Source organism: Typha angustifolia, chromosome 8, assembly GCF_048772165.1.
Source record: "Typha angustifolia cultivar Huaian chromosome 8, ASM4877216v1, whole genome shotgun sequence".
NCBI lineage: Eukaryota > Viridiplantae > Streptophyta > Magnoliopsida > Poales > Typhaceae > Typha > Typha angustifolia.
The window spans coordinates 11,790,740-11,802,949 of record NC_133246.1 but is presented as its reverse complement, the minus strand read 5'-3'; the positions used below and the strand labels follow the sequence as shown (position 1 = coordinate 11,802,949).

The following is a 12,210-nucleotide window of genomic DNA, read 5'->3' as shown; positions in this document are numbered from 1 at the left end:
GACGGAATCTTGAATGCTGCCAAGATCTTGCAAAGTTTTCTGCAAATAAATTCTGAGAGAGACCATAGCCATTAAAAACAAATATTTCAAATGAAGCACTGCATCTCTTCCATTTTCAGTCGGTTGTGCAAAACCTAACTTGAGTATACAATGTGCACAAAAAGCAAGTTTGGCTCATGAGATGCCTACTATCTGAAATTAAACAAGGAAACACATGATCAGCAATCAGCATACTAGGCAATTCCTGAGTGAGAAGTATATACTGGTCTATTTAATTTGATATGTAATTCTCACTATTTCGATCAACATCAACAACAATCTAAAGGAATGAGATATCAAATTAGTCCAAATTAAGCATATCTAATCAGTTTCTGCTGACTAAAGATGATAGGATTCACTTTCTTTTTTTCGATACAGGCACACTATCAAACAGTTGTAGAGCATAAACATTTAACCTGTAATTACAACTCCCCTAAGGTCACCAACTAAAAGCCTTATTTGAATCCAATTTTAAGCTGCCATCACTGCCCTAAGGATCTCTTTTTCCAAAGAATATCTCTTGAAAAAAGAAATCGAGAAAGCAAACCGAATTTTTGGGGAAAATAGAATAAAATATTTACTACAGGGCCTACAGCCAAAAAGCCGCAACCTTCCTCGTCCAAACGCCAGTGTAAAACCAATCTAAAATGAAGCACTGCATCCCGGTCATGCCGGCGGCAGAGCAACTTGGCCATACCCATCTAAAATCTAACCTGAATTGTTTACTAAGATTTATTATGTATAGTTAAGTTGAACTTATTTTGTACAAACCTGACCCAATTTGGTTTTGAAACCCAATCCGCAATTGTCATCCGTTGATAATCCACCAGTAAAACAACATCGGAATTTTCACAAACACCTTACGTGCAAGAAAGTAAAATTAGAGCGACATAGATCATTACTCCTTTTTTATTTCATCTTGGTTCTTCAACTTCTCCAATTCCCCGAAATCGAGCATAAACCCCTCCCACTCTTCCGACTCATCGTCGTTGTCACCATCGACACCCACCTCGTACTTCTCATCCTCGATATCGGGTTCGGATTCAGAATCGGAGTCCTCTATCGCGGGCCGCACCGGTGGGATCCTGCGGGCCATGCGGGCGTACGGGTGAGCGAAGACCGCCGTGGGAAGTAGCAGCTTTTCGGTCGGACGCGAGCGCTGGGTGGAGAGATTTGGGTGCGGAATAAGGATGGAAATGGTGGAGATCGGCGCGCGAAGCTTGGTAGAGGAAAAGAATTGCCTCCGTAGCGTAGTAAACGTGCAGGTTATTGTGGTGGAGCGAAGCATCTCTATGGACGAGGGAATGGGTTTGATTAATTGTGGTAATGAACTTCAAACCCTTGATGTTGCTTCGCTTCTAGGAGGTAGGTGAAAGTTGAGAACGCTAATTATCTTTGCAATCCTTTAAAAGTGGCTGCCCTCTATATTTTTTTGAAGGTTATTAGTAATGACTCAAAACTAATTAAGAACTCAGTCAAACAAAGAATTAAATTAACCCTAGTTCGAACGCTCAGACGAACAAAGGCTATTCTTGTGTTTAGGCATTCTAATATCATTGGCCAAGCATTTGAATATCTTGACAAAGACTACTCTCAAATTAGGACGTCGTTAGTTGAATGTTTTGAATACACAGACATTCTGTTGCTCTCATATTAGGGCATTCATTGCCGTTAGCCGAGCGTTTAAACTCTTCAATGAGAACTACTCTTATGTTTGACCATTTGAACGTTTTTGGCCATGTGTTCAATCACTTGTGCTTGAAGCCAAAATTGAAGAAGAATCTATCTTCCATTGAATAACTTCCTCTACAACTAAATAACAATATTTTACTCAATTATCAAAGAAAAGCTGAGAATCTATATTTACATGTCCACCAAGCAGATCGATCATGCTTAAAAGTTGAACTATTAGGTTAGTGGCTTCAAGAGGTAATAATCTCTTTCATTTATGGATATCACTACAAAAATATCGGCCATGTTGCACCAGAGTTTAGTTTTCATAGTGATTAATTAGATTTCAATGGCGAAATAATAGTATTAAAAGAGTTTAATGATTTCATTGGCAAGCAGGATATTTTGATGAGTATTATTTCAAATCTTTATTATAAAATTGTAATTTTGCAACATAAAATAGCTATTGACTTCAATTTAGGAGAACGATTTAATTTTCATAGACAAATTGATGTAAGTTTAGGATAAATCAGTCTTTACACGATTCTTGAACAATCTTTATAACTTAGTAATCATCTCTAATGCTACCAAAAAAGAAAAAATACATTGTATCAAGCTAAGAGGGCACATAAAAATATATTAAAAGACATACCACCTAAATGAGGCTTAGTCTCCAACGGCTCTGTCTTGACAATTGCAAGCCCAGACATGCACAACCTTGCAGAACACCAAGAGAAAATTGTGGAGAGAACTAGCAATGCATACACCACTTTTCATTACTAACAACCAGCTTGTAGACAAACTAGAAATAAGGAGAGTTAAGAAAAGAAAGCAATAACAAACTTGAGAGGGCACAAAAAGCTTCTAACCAGTTAGATCCTAATAAGAATGACAGCAAAAATAAAAACATCCTTTTAAGCCCTCGAACTACCAAAACCTCATTCTCCCCAGGAGTCTACCTTTCCATGGTCGAAACCAAGAAGAAGATAAGAACCAAGGCTTGAGATCCCCTCAGGATAGGGGAGTAATAGAAGGCGAGAGGCAAAAAAAATACATATTTAAAATAAAATCGCCTAGGAGAAGGAGAGAGAAGGAGACGATTGCTTGCTTTCAATGCTAGGGTATTGAAGCAACACCCACTAGTATGAACTTCGATATCATAACACAATCCTTCTTGCTGAATACTGAGATTTAAAACCAAAGCAAGATTTCCTCTTAACAAGCAACTGTTGTGGGAAAACTATGAAATCAATTAATTATCAACATATCAGAGAAAGGATGTGTTCACATTAATTTTCTTATAGATATAAGAATCTAACTTGTCTTTATTGCCTTAAGGATGTAAGAATTAGCATTGAAAGCAGAACGATTCTACGTTATTTTTCTTCTTCATTTACTTTGCTAGCAGTTGCTTTGTTGCTTGCATTACATTTCTCAATAAATATACACATATTGACTTATTATAAAATGATACGATTCGGGCTTCACCAATATCGTCTCGAACATGGATTCACTTTAGGAGTATTTTTGTTTCTTATTTTAGTGTTTAATTTCTATGAAAATAAGTTTTCTGTAAGTCACATTCGAACACGGGTGAAGTGAGTTCAAACGCGATTGTGAACGGGTTTGTGAACATGGGCGAAGAGTGTGCATTGTGCGTTCGAACGCCTCGTTCGAACGCACTGTGAACGCCTGCATTACGTTCGCAAATCTAGAGAAGTGAGAAACAGGCGCGTTTGAACGCCTGCATCGCGTTCGCAATTCTAGATAAGAGCGACTCGGTGTGTTCGAACGCAGTCAGCGAAATTGTATTGTTTAAGGTTAATTTTGAGTTATTGGTTAGTCTCTAAAAGGATGTGGATAGCAACCAGAGATCATTATTGATTATTGAGAATTGAGTTTTGTCTTGCTTCCTTCGTCTTTTTCGCTCCCATTCTCTCAATCCCCAGCGACGTCGCTTCTAACCTCCCTCGACCGGCCAATCACCCTAGTCCCTCAGCACTCTCCTCCCCCTTCTTCCAATCTATCCAACACTTACCTTAACCCTTCCTCCACCACTTTTCACCGGTTCCACACCATTAACGTCGGTCCTCCACTAACCACCATCACCTAGGATCACGTGCCTCCATCCAAAGGATCCTAAACAGGCCACCATGATCTTTTTTCACTAATCCTAAACAGGCCACTATGATACGATCTCTTCCAATTCTATACTAAATCTAGTCCAAATCAGAGAATTGGAAGAGATCGAACCTTAGCCTAAGGGGAGATCGTATCATAGAATAAGCATTTATAATGAATCCACAATTGTCATCCATTACTAATCCACGAGTAAAATAACATTAGAATTTTCACAAACATCTTATGGGCAAGAAGGTAATATTAGAGCAACAAAGATTATTACTCTTTTTTCCCTTCGCCTTCATACTTCAACTTCTACAACTCTTCAAAATCGAGAATAAACCTCTCCCACTCTTCCGACTCATCACCTTCATCACCATCAAGACCTACCTCATGCTCCTCATCCTTGATGTTGGGTTCGGATTCAAAATTGAAATCCTCCATCGCGAGCTGTAGGTGTGGGATTCGCCGGGCCATGCACACATACATGTGAGAGAAAATAGTCATGAGAAATAGCGACTTAACAGTCGGATAAGAGCGATGCATGGAGAGATTTGAGTATGAAATAAGGATAGAAATGACGGAGATCGACGAGCAAAGCTTGATAGAGGATAAGAATTGCCTTCATAGCATAGTAAACATGCCGGTTATTGTGGTGGAACTAAGCAACATTATGGATAAGGGAATAGGTTTAATTAATTGCGGTAAGGAACTTCAAACCTTTGATGTTGCTTTGCTTCTAGGGTCACTATACCGTCTAAGATATTTTTATAGAATATTTTTCACTTTAAAACCTACTTCATATGTTATCAACTTATTACAATTACATACTCCTTTATCTTAGCTCCCTTCACTTTAAGAATAATTTTTTTCTAATATGAAATACAACTCCTTATTCTATAAAATGTTACAGACCAGATTTGGATCGATCTGAACATAAAAAAATTATGAAAATTTAGATAATAGTAGCCTTAGGAGATATAGTTCTAATGAGCTTTAATTTCACGTCAATCGGATGTCTGGATAAAAAGATATAATTAAAATAGTGGAGCAAGATCAAAATGGAATAGAATAGTAAATATCCGACGTTACGGCGGTCGTCGGAGGGTGGCAGTAAATGACTCGTAGGGTAGGATGGTTGCTGGAGGAAGGTGGTGGCTAGAGTTTTAAAACTTTGAAGGTTCTACGGTTATAATCTACTCCTAGAAAGATAAAGACAATCTAACAGCTACGATAAAACGATAAATGTGGTAATAAGAAAATAAGTAAACTCAATTAATTCCCAATGCTTACATATACTTAGATTATTGGACGAATAACAAAAAAGTCCTACCTCTTTGTATATAGAGGTGGGGTACAACGAATCCTACTCGAAATAGCCCTGAAGGCTTATACGATTCGATATAGGACTTGCTTTAAAAGCTTACATAACTTAATTGAACTTGCTTTAGTGACTTACATAACTTGCCTTAAGTGCTTACATTACAGATAAATATAACTTATAGATAAACATGACTTAGCTAAATTAGTTTTTCTTATCTTTCTTGAAATATTTCTTCGTTCTACCACAGATAGAGTCCTACTCTAGAGAAACCTTGAATACAAAAATTGTAAATCAAAACGTCTTCGATCTTCTCCACGTGGTTTCATAATATTTTGTTAACATATATCTACAAAAAAATTTCCTGAAACTGCGCAGAAGTTAACTGAACTAAACTTAACTAATTAAATAAACTCTAACCTACTTAAACTCTAACTAAACTACCTAAGAAAAATAAATAAAATAATTAGAACCGAATCGCATCATAAAAGCAGCAAATAATCTCACTATCAAACACCATTTATTAATATTACATCTTATACCACACACTGACTCAATTACTAATTTACTATTGGTATCTATCTGATCAATCTACTTTATTTTAAATCAAAAAATATTCATGATAATTTTATAAAAAATAAAACATATTTTTTCATACATAGTGGAAAAAAGGGGAGATCGGGAGTAATCATCTATAATACTACAAATAAATACATTGTATCAAGCTCAGAGGGCACATAAAAGATATTATAAGGCATATAGCCTACCTGACTCCAGACGGCATCACATGCACAATGAGTTTTGCGTCCAACAACTCTGTCACAACCATTACAGACTTAGACATGCAAAACTTTGCAGAACATCAAGAGGATGCTAGTGATGTGAATGCAAGTTATCATCACCAACATTCAGCCCGTGAAATGAAAGATAAATAAACTACAAACAAGCATGGTCAGAAAAGAAAACAACAAGCCGGGGGCACAAAAAGCCTCCACCGTCAAATCCTAATGAGAATGATAATAAGAATATTGAAAGCCTTCGAACCACCACCTCACCCTCTCCCAATTTATCTCCCAATGGTCGAAACCAAGTACAAGAGAGTGCAGATCTCAAGCACCTACCGAAATGGGGGCGCCCCACCCTCCCTACACCACAGCTCATTGGACCTCTTTAAAAACCAACGGTAAGGTGTAGACAGGGTCTAGATGGGAAGGAAAAGATGACAGTGTAAAGAGTGAGGGGGATATGCTTATATCTGCAGAGGGACATCAAAAGTGTCTGAAAAGCCACCGTATCAAGCACAAAACCGTAGTCCTTTCTCTTGTAAAACAAATCTATAGCTTCTTGGACCTTGTGGGCACCTGCATATCTATTCAGTAAAATGGCAAACATTTTCTCATTTATTACTGAGCCAGCTCTCTCTTTAGGAATTTCATCATAAAATTGTCGCATTAATTTGATCTGCTTCATCCTTCCAAGAATATCAAGCATCTCATTGTATGTCCTTAATCCTTGAGCATAGCCTGGCTGCTTATTGGCCCAATTGAAGAATGTCAAGGCGTTCTTCCAATATGAGCGATTCCTCTGACGAGGTCTTCATTCATCTCAATTGAACACCTATCAAGTGCTGACTCTAGATCAGCACTGTCCTCATGAGACCTCAGAATTTGCTCAATCATGTCAACATTATAAATGATCAAGTCATCTCCTGGTGTAGGGCAATCAAAAGCAGATGTCAAAAAACTTTCAACTTGACAACTATAGTCAATATGACAGTCTTGAATGTTGCCAAGATCTTGCAAAATTTTCAGCAAATAAATTCTGAGAGAGACTATAGCCACTAATACAAATATTTTGAATGAAGCACTGCATCTCTTCCATTCTCGGTTGATGGTGCAAAACCTCAACTTGAGTATACAGTGCAAACAAAGCAAGTTTGTCTGGTGAGATGCCTACGATCTGTAATGAAACAAGGAAACACATATTCAGCAATCACCATACTAGCAGTTTCTGAGTGATAAGTATATACTCGGCTATTTTATTTTCTATGTACTTCTCACTATTTAGATCAATATCAACAACAATCTAAAGGAATGAGAGATCAAATTAGACCAAATTAAGTATATCTAACAGAGTAACAGTCAAACAGAGAGATTTATAGGAAAGGGGAAAACTAGAAAAAAGAGAGATAAGAGAGAAAACGAGAGAGAGAGAGAGAGAGAGATGACAACCACATATATTCAAAACAAGGTGGAGAGGGTAAAGGAAAAAACAAACACTAGAGTTTGGGATTTAAAGTTTAAAAAGAGATGAGACCAAAAGAGAGAAAGAGAGATGAGAGGGAAGGAAAGAACAGAGAGTGGGAAAGATACTTAAGAGAGAGAAAATAGATGAAGAATGCTCTAGTCATGCGAGATAAAGAATAAATAAAAGAGAACACTCCGTTGAACATTGGAGCTCGTCGAAGACTGTCGAGAGAGGGTGAAGGCAGCTAGGGCATGTGCAGGAAAAAAGAGGAATTAGGTCAATCTGTCCTATTCCATCACTTAATAAGATTAGCAGGTTAAATAAATAATCTTAATGGATTTAAACCACTTAATTGACCTAATACCAAACTCGTTCTTACCAATAACATTGAAAACATAGCCCCTACCATATCCTGCAGTATCCCAGTTGTAACCGGTAATTAAAATGGTTTATTTTAATATAGGACGTTCCAAAAATGTATCGGATACATATCTCAGCCATATCCGGGCCAAATACATATGGGATACGGCGGATACAGGGGAATGCTTCCTAGGATGTAAATAAATAGAAAGAACAAGACACCATAGAGGAATTTACACTACCAGAGTATCAGCTCTAATTACAAGATGCGAGCCTCTAGGATATCAGAGTTTTGGCAATTTTATATGATTAATAGAGCAGATGAAAACACTAGAGAAGAGAAATGTTCACTGGATGAAGCCAAATATTTATCTCGGACTGTAGTACTGAATAAATACAGCAAATATTACAGCAGAAAATAATACCTAATCATTCGTGAGGAAATGATACATATTCTTCCTAGTATAGAGCAAAACTATTGAAATATATATAGGTTTCAAGAAAAAGATGAAAAAAAATTGATACATATCATTAAGATATGACACTCACCAGATGATATTGGAGGATAAAGATCAGAAATCGCAGTACATATATGTCCATCTATTTCCTGAATCAACCAACACTTTAACTATGCTTTCTAGCTACATGAATCTTGTGACGAATTGGCATTCAAATTGCAAGTCTTCACTTTTCTACTGATTTGATGTATCACTTCTCTCTTCTCTTCTTAAATGAATTGCTTTTACTAATATCTTGGTCCTTGGTTCTGGAATCATTCCTTTTGACTTCATCTTATTGTAGTATTGCAATGCCTCATATAACTTTCCTTGTGCGTGAAGTCCATGAATGATAATGGTGTATGATCTTTGATCAGGACCTAATCCACTCCTCTCCATCTCAGCCCACACGAACTCAATGCCTTTGTGATACTTCCATTCCACATACAGGTTTAATATTAAGTTATATGTATCACTATCAATTTTGCAACCAGTTCTTTCCATTCTTTGCAACAGATGACCAACATCATCAGGCCTCTTCATCACCTTTAAAATATAAGAGTAAGTTCTAGTATTTGGGGAGCAGCCCTTCTCTTCCATCTCATCCAAAAGTTCGTATACTTTTTCCATCCTCTTTATCTTACAAAGGTGCTTTATGAGAGAGTTATAAGTTGCAACATCTGGGAGACAACCTCGCTCATTCATCTCCTTGAAAATCTCAAGTGCTTGTGGTATTTTCTTCTTAAAGCATAATGCATCAATTATGCAATTACAGATGGCCACATCTGGATTGATTCCTTTATCCCACATTGCACTGAACAGTTTAACTGCAGTACCAAGCTTTCCCACCTTGGTCAAGGAGTTGATAAAAATGCCATATGTGAACAAATCTGGTTTGCATTTAGAAGAAATTATGTCATTCCAAAACCTTTTAGCATCACGATAGCTTCCTAAGACACACCAACCATTAAGAATTATATTTCTGCTCTTTATAACAGGAGGAAACTCATCTTGCTTTTGGAGAAAGAGAGCTTCTGCCTCTTCAACATGCTTATATCTGCAGAGGGACATCAAAAGTGTCTGAAAAGCCACCATATCAAGCTCAAAACCGTAGTCCTTTCTCTTGTAAAACAAATCTATAGCATCTTGGACCTTGTGGGCACCTGCATATCTATTCAGTAAAATGGCAAACATTTTCTCATTTATTACTGAGCCAGCTCTCTCTTTAGGAATTTCCTCAAAAAATTGTCGCATTAATTTGATCTGCTTCATCCTTCCAAGAATATCAAGCATCTCATTGTATGTCCTTGATCCATGAGCATAGCCTGGCTGCTTATTGGCCCAATTGAAGAATGTCAAGGCATTCTTCCAATATGAGCGATTCCTCTGGAGAACCTTTATGACGATGTCTTCATTTATCTCAATTGAACACCTATCAAGTGCTGACTCTAGATCACCACTGTCCTCATGAGACTTCAGAATTTGCTGAATCATGTCAACATTAGAAATGATCAAGTCATCTCCAGGTGTAGGGCAATCAAAAGCGGATGTAGAAAAACTTTCAACTTGACGAATGGAGTTAATATGACAGAGTCTTGAATGTTGCCAAGATTTTGCAAAATTTTCTGCAAATAAATTCTGAGAGAGACTATAGCCACTAAAACGAATATTTCGAATGAAGCACTGCATCTCTTCCATTCTTGGTCGATGGTGCAAAACCTCAACTTGAGTATACAACGTGCAAAAAAAACAAGTTTGTCTGGTGAGATGCCTACTATCTGAAATGGAACAAGGAAAACACATGTTCAGTAATCAGCATAATAGCAGTTCCTGAGTGAGAAGTATATACTGGTCTATTTAATTTGATATGTAATTCTCACTATTTAGATCAATATCAACAACAATCTAAAAAAATGTGAGATCAAACTTTGACCAAATTAAGCATATCTAATCAGTTTCTTCAGACTAATGATAGGATTCACTTCTTTTTTTAAGATAGAGGCATACTATCAAACAATTGTAGAGCATAAATAATTAAATATTTAATCTCTAATCACAACTCCCCTCAGATCACCAACTAAAAGCCTTATTTGAATCCAATTATAAGCTGTGATCACTGCCCTAAGAATTTATCTCCAAAGAATATTTCTTTAAAAAAATCAAGAAATCAATGAATGGCTCTCGCCGCAACTGCGATAATGCACTCTGTCACGCTGGCGGTCAAGCAACTTGGTCATACCCATTTAAAATCTAACCTGAACTAGTTTTGTTTACTAAAGCTTATTTTATATAGTTTACTCAAAACTTATTCTGTACACACCTGACCCGATTTGAATTTGAAACCTGATCCACCTATCTAAGACTTGATTTGTGACTTCGACCGATATCCAAGTTCAAAACTAATTAGGAGTAGAAATATAAATAAAAAAGAGATGGAATTTAGGTAAATTCAAATTTGGGTGAATCTAAACGTAGAACAAATTTAAACGAGACAAAAACACCTAACCAAATATTTGGACCAAAAAAAAAAAAAGTAGCCTTAAGCATGATATACTCAGTATATCATTTAAGAAAAAAAAAAAGAAACACAATATACTCTCAAATAGTAGTAGCCTTAAGCACCTCGATATCAGTATGTGTTCACACAAAAACAATAGACATGATCTAAGTTACATCTTCTCTTACCCAAACAAATGTTGGCCATGCAATTACAATAAAGCTACTCTATTATCTTATTAGAAGAAGAAAAAGGAAAAGAAAGAATCTGTCAACAGCAAATGCAGATCTCATAACACTGTAAACAGGTGGAATGATATAGCCTAAGCAATCACCTATGAGAGGCCACAGGCATCAGGATCATGCATCACTTTCAGACAAAATTAGAAATTCACTATCTATGAATTTAAGAGTACAGTATTTGGTCTCTAATGACACCCACAATCCAAAATCTAATTACAAGATATAATTGAATTGTGAAAAAGCAGCATTACGCCTTATTATCCTACCTACCATCTTTCTAAAGATGTTCCAGCTCAAACAGTTAATATGCCAGGAATAATGTAATATAAACATTAATTTAAAAGCTAAACAGAGAGGAGCAAAACCGGCAATTAATGCTGATAAATTCTTAATCACAATGTAAGATTAGAACCAATAATAAATTACTTAACCTATGTATATGATATCACTCAACGAAAATCAACTAAAAGTCACAATTATAAATATATGACTTTATGGATAATCATCTTTTGGCCCATGATCCAATTTTGAAACCATAGATTAACTACAACAGCCATCAAAAACATAAAGTTTAAATCCACCGACCAGTATTTGACAGCCCTGCATCCGGAGCACCTCGTGCTGGTCGGGTAAAAGCACACGGCGCCCACGGGCGGCGGTGCCACCAGCGCAGCATAGGCAAGACCAGCGACACCAGCGGTCGCCAAATCAGCCGCCTCTAACTCGATCCTCCCGTCGTCCGCCGCAGCGAGGAGCCGAAGCCGGCTCACCTCCTCATCTCCATGAATCACCAGGGCCACCACCGGTCCCACAAGGAGGACAACCAGAGGCGACGGTCGACGAGCGACGGCTTGGAAAGATGGAGAACGGAGATAGAGAGAGGGAGAGAGATTTGGGAGTCGGGTTCGAGGGTTTAAGTTGGATTAGCGGGTAGCGTCGGGTCGGGTCGGGTCGGATCCGTCGGATTGGGTTGGGTGTAAGTAGAAGAGTCACAGAAAGCTTAAGCTCCGTTGGTGTTTAGTTTCAACTGCCGAACTGGAGTCCGGTGGCAGCGTCCAAACACGAGGGAACCCTAATAGGCCTTTGATGGGCCGTCAAAGGACTCGAATATAAGAACATAATACTAATACTTCTTAAATACAATTTAAGAAAGACACTTATACTTTCATCAAACTAATATAGACTTTATGTTATATACATAATCAAGTTATTATT

The 12,210-nt window shown here is 37.3% G+C and overlaps 1 protein-coding gene across 2 annotated transcripts; it reads right to left on the bottom strand.

Annotated features, from left to right (window-relative positions):
- Positions 1–5,822: 5,822 nt before the first annotated feature.
- Positions 5,823–11,876, bottom strand: LOC140765576 (putative pentatricopeptide repeat-containing protein At3g15200). Of its 2 annotated transcripts, none has more exons than XM_073104724.1 (3): positions 11,581–11,876; positions 8,309–10,034; positions 5,823–7,111 (listed from the first exon to the last, which is right to left on the bottom strand). In XM_073104724.1, exons 1-2 carry the CDS (start codon positions 11,669–11,671, stop codon positions 8,452–8,454), a joined length of 1,674 nt encoding a protein of 557 aa, XP_072960825.1. In that variant the 5' UTR covers positions 11,672–11,876; the 3' UTR covers positions 5,823–7,111; positions 8,309–8,451. The 2 variants fall into 2 exon arrangements, with proteins under 2 accessions (XP_072960825.1, XP_072960826.1); XM_073104725.1 differs by having other exon boundaries at positions 5,823–6,860.
- Between the last annotated feature and the right edge of the window lie 334 nt (positions 11,877–12,210).